General features: G+C 36.9%; 1 protein-coding gene across 1 annotated transcript; it reads right to left on the bottom strand.

The window, feature by feature from the left end:
* Window positions 1-2,050: 2,050 nt before the first annotated feature.
* Window positions 2,051-13,287, bottom strand: LOC119040882 (olfactory receptor 5M11). Its single transcript, XM_037133987.2, has 2 exons — window positions 12,688-13,287; window positions 2,051-3,022 (listed from the first exon to the last, which is right to left on the bottom strand). Exons 1-2 carry the CDS (start codon window positions 13,285-13,287, stop codon window positions 2,051-2,053), a joined length of 1,572 nt encoding a protein of 523 aa, XP_036989882.2.
* Between the last annotated feature and the right edge of the window lie 803 nt (window positions 13,288-14,090).

The raw sequence follows: 14,090 nt of genomic DNA, 5'->3' as shown, positions 1-14,090 counted from the left end.
TTTTCATATAATATCTGCTCAAGTACCCATGAATATTTGGTTTTAGTGCTTTAAAACTAAATAGTAACATAAGAATATTCCTTATTTATTGATACTCTTTGAAATTGGTTTCTTAACTGTTTAGAACTTAATGTTGATTTACATCATTAGAACTCAAGTTGTTTTGAAAGTATAGGCAATGAGGTTGATGAGGAAGGAACCTATGTATTAATTCTTGCAGACACAAACATATTTTAGTATGTCACTCCCTTTTAATAATCAGGCAGTTTTATATTCTACTTTAGAAAGAAACAGAAAGACAAGTACTGTGTGATCTCACATTTATTTGAAATCTTTAAAAGCTAAACTCATAGAAACAGAATTGAATGGTGGTTGGCAGTGGCTGGGACTTACAGGAATAGGGATGTACTGATTAAAGTGTACAAACTTCGACTTAGAGGATGGGTAAGTTTTGGAGATCTAATGTATGGCATGGCAACTCCAACTAAGAATACTGAATCAGTGAATACATCCTTGGGTAAAAATTTTTTTTAAAGAATACTGTTTCACATAGATAGAAGTGCTAAAACAGGGAATCTTAAATGTTTTCACCACCACAAAAAACAATTACTATTATATGAGATGATAGATTTGTGAACTAACATTATTGTGACAGTTATTTCATAATATAATACATGTATCAAATCATCACTTATACATTTTAAGCTTACACCTTGTTATATGTCAATTACATCTCAACAAACCTTGAAAAAATGCTAGTCAATACATTTTCAAGAATAAATCATAAGGCTACTGTTCTCTGACAATTAAATTAAATTACAAATATATAACAAAAATATCTTTTAAATCCCAAATATATGGTAAGCACTATTTTTTAAATAACATATAAGTTAAAAAGTCAGTGCATAGATAAGAAACTATTGCAAACTAAATGATGTAAAATATAAATATTAGTGGCTTTCAAGTAAAGCAGTGTTTAACTAAAATATATAAAATATATATGAGAAATCAAGCAATATTCAACTCAATAATCCAAAAATTTACTTTTAAAAACTAGAAAATAAGACAACAAGTGACCATAAGCAAAATCTAAATTTTTTAAGATTTTTCTTCAATTACACTTTACTTTCAATATTATTTTGTATTGGTTTCAGGTGTTCAGCATCATGGTTAAATAATCATATACTTTACAGTGTTCCCCCCAATATCTTCACTACCTACCTGGCATCATACATGGTCATTGTAATAGCATTTACTACATTCCCTCTGATGTACTTTAAGAGTACAAAGTAGTAGTACAAAATAGTCACAGGGATGTAAAGCAGAGTAAAATCTCCATTTTCCAATCCAAGTGTAATAGGAAGCATTCATTCTTTCCTAGACCAGAGTTTAGGGGTCCAGTGTTGCAATTCAGAGGAGGGAAGTAAAATCTCATATCTCAGAGGCCTCAAACTCGATTTAAAAACGCATGTCTGGGAACGAATGCTCATTCAAGCCCTCCCTCTACCCATTCCCACACCGATCATTACACAAGCACATGCAGGAGAAACATAAACCACTGTTACGACCTGTAGTTTTGATTTGCTTAGCGAGTCAGGGGAGAAGTACAGAAAGGTGTGTTTCTTAAAGACAGATGGCAGTAAGAACAGAATAAATTCAAGGCACTGGGCTGAAATCATGTATCTCCTTTCTACTACTATAAACAACAAGAGCACACCAGTATTCCAGGTCATGAAAAGACGTTCCACTTAGAGCACTGCCCCTCAAATCTCACATGTCTCCAAATCATCCAGGGTGAGGTTAAAGCACAGATTTGGATGTGGTAGATCTGAACTGCAGAATGAGATGTCACATTTTTTAAAAACCTTCAAGGTAATGCTGTTGCTGCTAGTCCAAGGACCACACATTGAGGGGCAGGGGAGGAGACTAGCAAATGTAGCTCCCTTTTACCCCAGACCTGAAGCTCGCACATGAGCTACTTGAAATATACCCATAGAGAACATCAAACTAATGATCAAGATGCAAAGACATTTGAGCCAAAGGTTTAGAGTTACGGTTTATTGGAAAGTGGAGGCGTTGTCATCTTCGTGACCACATTTTGTCTGAGGACATTCTTCAATGCCCGCTTTACATCTTTGTTCCTCAAACTGTAGATCAATGGATTAAGCACTGGACTTACAAAGGTGTAGAAGATGGCTATTATCTTGGATTCCTCAACAGTCTTATCTGTTGGTGGTCTTACATACATACAGAAGAGTGTCCCATAAAATAGGGTATCAGCCATCATGTGGGAAGCACAGGTGGAGAATGCTTTGTGCCTTCCCTCTGCTGATTTGATCCTGAGGATGGCAGCAATGATGAAGGCATAGGACACCAGGATGATGGTGAGGGAGCTGGAGAGATTAAAGCCTGCTGATATCAGCATGGCATGCTCTTTGATGTAAGTGTCAGAGCAGGAAAGCTTAATGAGTGGCGGGTCAGCACAGTAGAAGTGGTTGATGATGTTGGATCTACAGAAGGTCAAGCGGAAGGTCAGGATTGCCTGTAATAGGCCATCTGAGAAGCCATAGACATAAGGAAATGTGGCCAAGCAGATGCACACCCGCCTGGACATTTTCACACTGTAGCGCAGAGGGTTGCATATGGCCATGTAGCGGTCATAGGCCATGGCCGCCAGCATGTAAAACTCAGTGAGGAGGAGTGCAATGAAAATGTAACACTGAGTAAAGCAGCCAGCAAAGCTGATGCTCTTCTTCTCTGAGAGGAAATTAGTCAGCATCTTCGGGGTGGCATTGGAGGTATAGCACAGGTCAACAAAGGCTAGGTTAGTGAGGAAGAAGTACATGGGTGTGTGAAGGCGAGAGTCCAGTCTGATCAACACTATCATGCCCAGGTTGCCCAAGAGAGTGACCAGGTACACCACCAGAAACAGCACAAAAAGGAGAGGCTGGAGTTCAGGGCGACCTGTGAGCCCCAGGAGAACGAATTCTGTTATTTCACTGTCATTAGTGATGGGCATTTTCTGAGAGTCTGTGCCTGAACTTGAAACAAATGGAAATAGGGCAGACAGGAAGATACAGATCATGTTACTGGTTGTTGAAATGTCCAGTAACATGGTCATTTCAATAACCATTTCAATAACACTCTCTTTGGAGAGTTTTCTCCAAAATCCATGTCCTTCAAAATGAATACAACAATAAACAAACTTTGTACTTCTGATAAACCATGTACATTTTTGCCTTTAAATTTTATACTGTTATATTTCTTTTATCTACATGTATATCTATAGCTATACCTATACATATCTATACTAAAATCCATATTTAAATCAATATATATAACTTATATCCACATAGCCATACATACCCCTTATCTTCATGAACTACTTTTTGCCTCTCAAACCCTACTCATCCTATAAGGCCCAGTTTAAAGGCCAGTTTTTCATGAAACATTTCTCATACCACTTCTCTCATACACAACCTTGAACTCATCCCTTTGCCTTCCCCTTCCAATCTACTCTACATACCACTAATTTATTTTGTAGCACATCATGTGACCTTAATACATCTACTTTCTACTCATATGTTAGTTCTTCATGGCTAGGGACAAAGTCTAGTTCACTTTTGGCTTCTAAACACATATTTATATAGTGGACTCAAAAAGAAAAGAAAAAGGATGAGCATGAAAGAATGAATTGTGTGCAATGTTTTACTCTTCTCTATATCCATCCCTATGCTCTCCATGATGGTGTATCCTCGGGAGAATTAAGTCCTTTTTAAGCAATTACTTGAAAAACTTGTTTGTCAAGCAAATTAAAGAAAGTTTGTTTCAGAAAGTCTACTGTGAGACATTCAAGCCTTCATATTTAAGAATTATCCAGAAAATTCAAATGCACATGTTTCCAGAATCACAAATCAGAAATGCAGCATCACAGTGGTCCCATAAACAGATGGTAAATAAGTAAACAACTAAGAGTCAAATCAAAGGAATACTCACACAGTATTTTGAGGATGGTCTGCAGCAATGCTAAGTGTGCTGACAAAGAAAAGAAATAAGTTTTGCATACATAGTAATTAGTCATAATTTGTATTGACCTAAAGCATTACAATTTATATGGCTTTTTACCTCTCTCGCATGTCACGAACAGTGCTGAATCTCCTCTTCCTTTCTCTCAAGTTGCTCTAATTTTTTTCTCTTTCAGTCATACTTAAACATTTTAAACCTGCCCAATGCTTGCCTAATTTTAAAATGTCACTAAAACTTGCTTTAGTAAACAATTTAGAAAAAACAGTGACAAATATATCTCCTTTATTTAGAATAGTAAGTACTTAATGAACATTTGTAAAGCATACTAATAATAGTTATTCATAACATATATTATTCTTAACCATAGGTTACTTAATTTTTCCAATGTAAGGAGGATTATAACATCTATTCTCCCTCCTCTCAAACTATTATGAACATCAAATTAAAAGTTCACATAACAAGTAATTATGGATACTCAATATAGCTTGTTATTGATTAGGCACTGTAGATACAAAATGAACAAAAACTTCAAAGACCTCTGCCCTTCTGGCATTGCATTCTAGTGGACAGACACAGATATTACTGTAGTGTTTCAATGGCACTATTATAGAGAAAAATAAATAAAATAAAGTTTGAATAAAGAGTGATCAAATTTTTAAAAATAGCATCAGCAAAGAAACATAAGGAAAGGTGACTATGATACCAACAAACTGAAGGAGGGAGAGAGCAAGAGTTAACGTCATTTTAAGAAGGATGTTCTAGGAAGGATAAAGAGCAAATGCTAAGATAATAAATGTGCTCTTTTTTTGGACTGCTAGTGATGTGTGTAGAGTTTATGCAGAGGAGGGCAGAAAATCCCAGTTTCCTAAAATGCAAATCTTTCACTTCATTCATCTTTAACTATGTTTTCCACACAAAAATATAAATAACCTTCACTGGAGAATAGCAGCCATCAGAAGGCACAACTCTTCAAGAAGCATCTAGCAGAAAATATCTGAAAACAGCTTATTGACTTGTCAACAGCAGCAGGGTGGCTTCGGAGATATTTTCATATTCTTCTGAACCCAGGAAATCCCAGAGAGAGAATAGTTGGTGGTTACATGAACATAGAAAACTGGAGGGAAAAAGATCAGGATATCAAAGTTTTAAATCTCTAAAAACATGGCAAGAAATTGGATTAAGGTGTTCATCACTTGCAGGAGGACTATTTGCTGCATGTCTTTCACTGACTGACTATGAGATCTCAAATAGTTTTGACTCACAACCTCAGTGATAGTGAGGGATCCAGAAACATCCAGTTGAAGTAGAGCAGAAGTACTGATAAGTGGAGAAAGGAAAAAGAGTTTATGAATAGTGTGTTTTTACAAAGAAAGAAAATCACAGCTACTCTGGCTCCCTGTGTTAGGTCAAAGGGAAATGTGTACATCTTCTGAAGAAGGAACTTGATGATTTCCTAGTTCATGGCCAAGGAGAGCCTCTACTTGAAGGCAGATGACTCAGCAGCTCAAGGACAGTAGAAAGCTATGAATTATAAAAGCTTCATCTCATGCCTGAAAATGTCCTTGCATGTGTGTGCAATGAGCAGAATATTTGCCTTTCTTGATTATTTTGCACCAGTAACATGTCTGTAAAATATTGTCCAGAAAGATCAACAGAAATTTCAAGAAGCCTATTGTCCCTGAAAGTCGTTGAGGTTCAAACTCTGCTGCTGAAACAGAAAGAATTTCAGGTACAAATTTTGAGGCAACAGGGTAAACCAAAGTTAAATTTGTCATAGACATTCACAGGGGAAAATATGACTTTCCTACTTTTGCTTGTAAAAGTGGGATAAGGAATATGTGCAAGGTGAATAACATAAACATAATAACCTGTCATGTTTAAGAAACAACTCTATCACTAATTTAAAAGTTTGGTAAATAAAATTTCCTCCTTTACTAGAAATGAGGAGATACAGGAAAAACACCTGAATGAAGTAGATTTGTATTTTGTCCTCAGGGACATATGTAAATTCTATGCCATTGGGAATTACAGGGGGAAAAGGTTGCCTACTCTTAATCTGTTTTCAGAATAACTTTTCTGTTCACAGGAATAAGAGTGAATGGGGCTGCCTCCAGCTCTTCTTCTTTGTCCTCTTCTCCTTCACCCTACCACAGAAATGTTCTTACAATTAATTAAGAAGATAAAATGATTGAAACTCATATTATAAAATGTTTAGAGGCAAGTAGTCAACAAATAATACCAGCTCAAGAGAGCATCTCTAAGGAAAGGAAGAGCACACAATAAGGTTCTGGAGTGAGGGGTGAACCTAAGGGCCAGGAGAATGTCTTGTATTAACCTGGCACATGCAACCTGAGTAGGTCTGCTCCCATCACAGGTCTACGCCAAGGCCTAATTCATCAGTGAGCAGCCCTTATGATCAGATGCTCATGACAAGGGGACACTAACCTACTCATTAAGCTGTTGCTCAGTGTTTGTAGAATTCCATGAAGCAAAGGTTCTGAATGAGTCTGGAACCTATATCTGGCTCTGTCACCAAATTATTCTGTAAACTTGGGTAACATTTGCTCAGTCATAATTTTTTAAAATAAATAAATGTAATTAGGTTATGCCAGGGCTGCTGTAACATGATGTCTAACAAGTCAATACTTTAGTATCTAGAAAGTCAGAATTTCAGGAATCCAATTCCATTTAGTGATTCTGATTCTGGCTTTATCAGTTATGAATTCCATGAGAGTTGCAAGGTACTTACCCTGTCTTATCATCATTTTCCAAGATGTACAATGGGAAATGCAATGGTCAAGAGTAATAACATAAAATTAAATCATTTAAAGTATTTGGAAAAATTACTTAAAGCAGGCTTGTAAAGAGTGTGGCAAAAAATAGACTTAAGTCTTTTTATAGCTGACCTTCCCTCACTGCTTCTTTACCCACAACATGTCCTCATTCACAGCTAAGACTCAAAACTATTAGCACACTAATTTGCAAAGTCAGAAAAAAATCTGATTTTTAAAGATGTAAAATGCAGGTGACTTATGGGCCTGAGTTTGAGACTTTAACACAATTTCCTTCCAGCTCAAATTAAGAACAGTGAAAACAGCAAGGCTTACTTCTAATTCTGATAGGCACCTGGTTTCTCAGCCTCTAATTTAGGAAGTTTCTTGCCTCTCTAAGCTGTAAACTCTAACTATATTTATACCCAAACATGGAGAGGCCTGCTCCTAAAGCAAATCTCAGATGGACTGAAAACTATCAGCAATGAGTGTTGCATTGGGAATCGTTCCTCTAGGGCTTAATTGAAACACTCTGGGATCAGATGCCTCAGTCATAGTTTCCATAATTTTAAATTCACCATTTGTCCTAAGACCTCTGTGTAAGACACACACAAAGGTACCATCTTATATCTCGATGAGGGTTGGATTTTCCAATTTTTTAAAACCGTGTCTCCTTTTTAATTCCAGAACTCTTAGCAATGTCCTCTCATGAACACTGCTGTCTTGAGTAGAGCCTGCCAGGAACAGGAGGATGAAACAAACAGGCTCTTTGGCAAACACTTTGGTGAGCACTTACTATGAGACAACTTTCATGAAGGTAATGTTATAGGCTCCTCCAAATAAGCCTAAGAAATAGTGACTCTGTCCTGGCCTTCGAGCTAAATAAACTGAGGCTCCATCAAAATAATTGCAATGACACATATACAGTGCTTCGTAGCTAGTAAATGACCAGGTAGGACTGAACGCCTGTCTTCACATACCAAGTGGACTGCTTTTTCAGTTGTAGGCGGCTCTCATTCCTCACACTCTAGTCACAGCTTACCCTTCCTTCCTTCATCATGCCTGGGTTGAGAGCCAGGTCCCCAGTTGGGTACTGGGGCCTGTGAGAGCCAACCACACATTGACATTTCTCTCCCTCTCTTTCTCCCTCCCTTCCCCTCTCTATAAAAATAAGTAAAAATAAAAATAAATATTTTAAAAAGTCTCTTAGATTTCCTTCAGTCAGTGCTTTCCTTAGTCTATCAGAATCAAGTTGGTGCTAGCACTAGAAAAGTCTCCGATTGAATTCTTCTCACAAGATGCGTTCACTGCTTCCACAGAACTGGGTTGGACCTCTGTCTTCCATGCATTGTAGCACTCTTCCCCTGTCTTATCTAGTGTACTCAGTTTTAACTACCTGCTAGTGTTTCTCTTGCCACCATCAAACTGCAAACCCTTATAAGCAAGAAGTGTAATCTTCACACCTAGCACAGGTCCTGGGAGATAACAGTTGATCGATAAACACTTGCTGAATGACTTAAGAAAAGTGCATGTATACTTAATTCTGTGAATAAAAAAACCGAAAGGTCGCCAGTTTGATTCCTAGTCAGGGCACATGCCTGGGTTGTGAACCAGGCCCCCAGCTGGGGTGTGTGAAAGGCAACCAATCAATGTTTCTCTCACACACTGTTGTTTCTCTCCCACTTTTTCTCCCTCCTTTTCTTTCTCTCTAAAAAATAAATAAATAAAATTAAAATAAAATAAAAAGTTTGGTTATCCCCTCACAGGTAACTTTGTATTTTATTGAGCTTATGTCCTTATCTCTCAAAAAATATGAGGAGATAAATGGGATGGGTGACTAATTTGTTTAAGAAACCACAAGAAAGAAAATAGAATAGTGGTAATTATTATAGGTGGTAAGCATTTAATATGTGCTAGGCACTAGGCTTAGCATTTTACAAGCATTACCTCAGTTCATCCTCACAGTTATCTTAGTTTTCCAAGTGGGAATATTGTGTATCTTAGGAGGAAATGCCCAAGATGACCGGGAGGATGCCATGATATGGATGGGTGTTCAAATTGCCCAGCAGGCAATGTACCACTTGCAACAGCACCTCACTTCTGCTGCTGTTTCCCGTGTAAACGCTTATTCAGGATACGGCACTTCTGGCTTGGGAATTGGCCAGTTTGGATAGAAAAGAAAAAATAATCAGGGTACCCAGAACTGATGACACCTTACAAAATAGATGAAACCATAAGTAAGGAGTAATTGTGAGGGTGACTGCCACAATAACAGGGTAAATACAGGACTAAAGACAATCAATATTTTAATTTCTCATTTTCACAGACACTATACTGCATCAATTAAGATGGTTTCATGTGCCTTTTGAAGAAATGATAAAAATATACTCGGGAGAATACATGGATACCTCTATTCATTTTAAAGGTATTGTTACCATAGGTAGTTAAATAGTTATTAATAAGGAAGGAAGCAAGTGGAATCAAACATTATTAGGCATAATCAGCCAGGGAGCATAAGCCTGTTTGCTTCACCAGAATGCCACAGCTTCATACACTTCAGGGATCACAGCATTTTCCCACCACATATGAACACCTCTCCTTTCCCCCATCCAGTGCTAGAATGTTGTAGGAACAGGGAGAGGTAAGCACACATGCAATAGATGTCAAAATGGTGCAGGGAGAGTTGCTTGACCATAGAGGACTATCAGTCTAGCCTGAGTAAACTGTGGATTGGTTGGAAGGTGAATCCATCAGAAGCCCATGAAAGCTTGGGTACTTGATTGTTTATTTTGAAAAAATGCCAGGTCAGTCCCAATCCAAGATAATATAACTCATCTTAACAAAAAAACCCTCTCATTCCTCCTTTGTCTCTGACCCACACTTGTCCCATTCATCCTTGTGTTCTCTCCATAGTAACTATGCAAGCTGAGCAGCCACACAGCTGGCAACCATGGGGACTCCAAATGCAGACTAAGGCAGGAGCCTGGGTACAACAGCATAGTAGGGACACAGTGCAAAACTACCCAGATAGGGACTAAGGCTGCTTAGAGACTGCCTGCAGGCTCCAAATGACTAAGCCTCAGTATGAAGCAGAAACTCTGGACACTGGCCTTTGTTTGAGCCTTGCTGAAGACACAGTTGCACTTTTTCCATGACATGACAGGTGGAGATGGGACATGGCTGCCTTCTATTTCCACCTGAATAAATCTTGTCACACCTCAGTCTCCCTTTGGGTGTCCTGACATGCTCTCCTTGTGACAGCACAAGGACCCCACTTCCCACGCAGCAGTATCTTCTGTCACAGATCTTTCAGGAAAATATTCTAATGTTTCAGGCTTCTAGATGAGGGGTGGTAAAGTTATTCCTATCAAGTAGTTTGTATTAATGAAGGAGTTGATGAAGAACCCAGAAACAGACTGATATACATATGAAAACTCAAAACATAACAGAGTTTGCAGTAAAAATTTCATGAGAAAGGTATGAGTATTCAAACAATTGAAAATTAATTGGTTTTATGGAAAAGGGGATTAGAGTGTATTTTGGAATGTTTATGATAGCAGGAAAAATAAAGACATAAGTATGCAAAAGCAAAGCTTTAAAAAATAAAGAAGAGATGGGATGTCTTTATAACAGGGAAGAATTGTTTAGACCAAACATTCAAAACACAGCCATTAAAAGATAAATGCATTTTAAAAAGGAACACTGAAATAAAAAACTTAATTTATTTGCACCACCAAATATATCATGCATAAAAATAAAATTCAAACTACAAGCAGGTTGAAGATATGTGCATTGCATAGATCATTAAAAGATTAGTACCTAGCACAGAATACAGAAGGAGTAACTGCACATATAGAATATAAATATGAAATAACACAGCTGAAATGTGAACAAAGAATATGGACATACAACTAAAACAAAGAAAAACCTTCAGTTAACATCACACATTTAAAAATACTTAACTTCTCCTGTAACTGTGATTCAAAAACATAATTAGGAAATGAGAATACATTTTTCACCATCAAATTGGAAGATATTTTAAAACTTTGACAATATATTGTGGTGACAAGAATGTGGAGGAATGGGGACTCTATTGTTACACATGTTATTTGCAGGAGTGTAAATTGATAAAGTAATTATCAGTAGGCTACATCTATCAAAAGCTCATGTCTCCTGACTTAGAAACTATGTTAGATATGTACATGAGAGGATCTCCTGAACAGGAATACACTCAGAATTTCACTAAAAAATTTATTGTTGGTTTTTCATATCATGAACTGGAAATATGTAACTGCCCCAAAATAGTAGAATAGATAAATATATTGTGGCATGTGTATATATTGACATAGGCTATAAAGTAGGGCAAGAATAGGTTTCCAGTTGTTCATAGGGAAAAAGACATACAGGTTATGATGATTATAACAGCTTAATCAACACTGTTCCATGTACTCACAGCTGTAAACCTACTTTTTCCCTATGCTGTATATCTAAGAAAGTGCCAAGTCAACTGTACTTGAACAATAAAAATAAATAAATAAAATAAAAACTAAAAGAAAGAGAAGGCTAAGTCAACATAAATAAGTTTAATGCACGGTTCAGAGAGGATAAGTATAACAATGCATAGTGAAACTAAAATAAATTGCACAAAATATACATAATAAATAAATAAAAATAAATATACGGAGTGATTTTATTTATATCATTTTATATCTAAAAGTAATATAATCCTGTGAATCCAGAAATGCTAACAAGTAACAAAACTCAACATGAGTAAGAAATATGAACTTCATATTAAAGTTTAATGCAAAAAATGGGGACAAGAAGAGAATCAGGCAGAAAAGACTCAATTTTAGAATATCTAAGGCTCAAAACATTGAAACAAAAGTGTCAGTGTATGAAGACTTAATAATGATTGGTTAGGTTAGTCTTACACAGGAGGACTTTCTATTATTTTTATAGTTTTGACTGTATGTTGGAAATAGTACATAATAAAATTTTTTAAATAAAAACACAAAACCTCTTTTGCGATGGGAATATATGCTGATTTTAAAAAAACACCTTCTAAAGAAAATGGGGCATTTTATTCTTAGAGTAAAAGGTCTGACACACCCAAAGATCTTCTTTGGAATGTAATTAATATAAAGGGAAGAAGGAAACAAATCTCATCTGTCATGGTTAACAAGTTTCTGGAAAGTAGTTTCAAAATTACTAACCACTCTAAAAATCTAACAAATACTCATTGCCATGGCATCATTTGATAATTCTGCCTTTTATAACTGTGTACCAGTGAGAGATCATAGGTGGTATTACCTGTTCTTTATTGACTTTACAGAGCCATAACAATGCCTTCTGGTATTGTCTTTGAATTTCTATGCACTATTATTATTATTATTATTTACTAACATGGTTGTGTAAATGCTAGCAAATAATTTGACACATCCTTCCAAGTTCCATATGCTAATTTTGTGAAAGACCAATTAGTTCATTGAAAGTGTTCCTTACTTGGTCAGACAATAGGATATATTGCACACTTATGAGCAAAATGTTTACTTTACTTAGCAAACAATTTATTTTTGATAACTTTCCTAATTGCTTCTTTAACATCTTTGTTCCTCAGGCTATAGATCAAAGGATTTAACATAGGACTCACAAAGATATAAAACACAGCTACAATTTTACCCTGCTCTACAGATGTTTCTGAAGGGGGCCTCAGATACATGCAGAACAGTGTCCCATAAAAGACAGTGACAGCTGTCAGGTGGGACCCACAGGTGGAGAAGGCCTTGCGCCTCCCCTCAGCAGAGCGAATACGCAAAATGGCCATGAAGATGAAAATGTAGGAGAAGAGAATCATGGTGAGAGAGCAGGTGAGGTTGGAACCAGCCACCACGAACATGGCCATTTCTTTGACAGAAGTATCTGAGCAGGCAAGGACTAACAGAGGTGGGTCCGCACAGTAGAAGTGGTTGATCTCATTGGGTCCACAGAAGGAGAGTCGAAGCATCAGGATGGTCTGGACCAGACCATTTGCAAAGCCATAAGTATAAGTAATCACAACAAGGGACATGCAGACCCTTCTAGACATTTTGCTACCATATAACAAGGGTTTGCAGATGGCCATGTAGCGGTCATAAGCCATCACTGTAAGCATATAATAATCTGTGATCACCAAGGCAATGAAAAAGTGGAATTGTATAAAGCAACCAATGAAAGAAATCGTTTTTCTCTTGGATAAGAAATTAACCAGCATCTGAGGAGTGACATTGGTGGCATAGCAGAGATCTAGGAAGGAGAGGTGGCTGAGGAAGAAGTACATTGGAGTGTGAAGTCTTGAGTCACTCCTGATTAGCAAGATCATGCTCACGTTGCCTACCACTGTGATCAGGTAGATGACCAGGAACACCACAAAAAGGACAGGCTGCAGCTCTGCTCTATCTGTCAGACCCAGGAGAATGAACTCAGTCACCACTGTGGAGTTCTTCCTTGACATTGTGTTTGCTTGGCTTCAAAGGTGGTCTAAAATAAGGAAACAGAAATGCTTTTTGCCATTCATCCATTATCCCCATCACATCCTCTGATACTTCCTCCTCTTCTCTCAAACTTGCAAATGCATGTGGTATAAAGAAGCAGCCTAGTGACAATGCAATAGATATTTTAAATATATAAAACAATTTAGAGTTTCTTTATATAATGGCAGTCATATTGTTAAATGCTTTACTGCAGATTTATTCATAATTGAAAATGCTTTATCTTTTCTGCAACTCATCACATTTGTTCACTTACAATTTCCTTACATATCTTTAAGCACTGCTTTTCTTTACAACTGTAATCCCATTCTTTTCTATCTACCTTTTTTGTAATATCTAATGCATCATTATTGAAACTCATCTGCTTTTCACTGCTGAATGGACTTATGCCTATGGAACTGATGATATATGGCACACAATTCTATAGAATCTGTCTACCTGCCCTCTAAACTCATTTGTTTTCAAGTTGTTTCCTCACCCTGCAATGCATGTCAATTTTCCTCTAATTCCCAGTGAAGCTTGGACGAGTCATTTACCTCTCTTTGCCTACAATTTCTCATATATAAAGTTTGCTTACTAATAACAACTTCCTTCATGTCAGAGAGTAAAGGTAAAAACTTTAAAAATATGTCTGACATGTAAGTACTTCATAAGTTGTAGCTACTATAATTTTTGATGGAAAATCCAGACTGTCTAAAAATGCATCCACATCAAAGTGTGAGTTTCTTAGGAAGAAGGAGTGTATCTAATCTGCAGCTATAACCTC

The sequence above is a fragment of the Artibeus jamaicensis genome, unplaced genomic scaffold (genome assembly GCF_021234435.1).
Source record: "Artibeus jamaicensis isolate MK-2021 breed Jamaican fruit bat unplaced genomic scaffold, CSHL_Jam_final scaffold_614, whole genome shotgun sequence".
Taxonomy (NCBI): domain Eukaryota; kingdom Metazoa; phylum Chordata; class Mammalia; order Chiroptera; family Phyllostomidae; genus Artibeus; species Artibeus jamaicensis.
This window is presented reverse-complemented; position numbering and strand designations above follow the sequence as displayed.

What these genes read in the sequence shown, in the direction of transcription:
- LOC119040882 (XM_037133987.2), bottom strand. Translation starts at nt 13,287, where the DNA reads ATGTCAAGGAAGAACTCCACAGTGGTGACTGAGTTCATTCTCCTGGGT. An exon ending in TCAAAGAAATGGCCATGTTC is followed by an intron (nt 3,023 to 12,687) that starts GTGGTGGCTGGT and finishes ACAGACTCTCAG; the next exon opens with AAAATGCCCATCACTAATGA.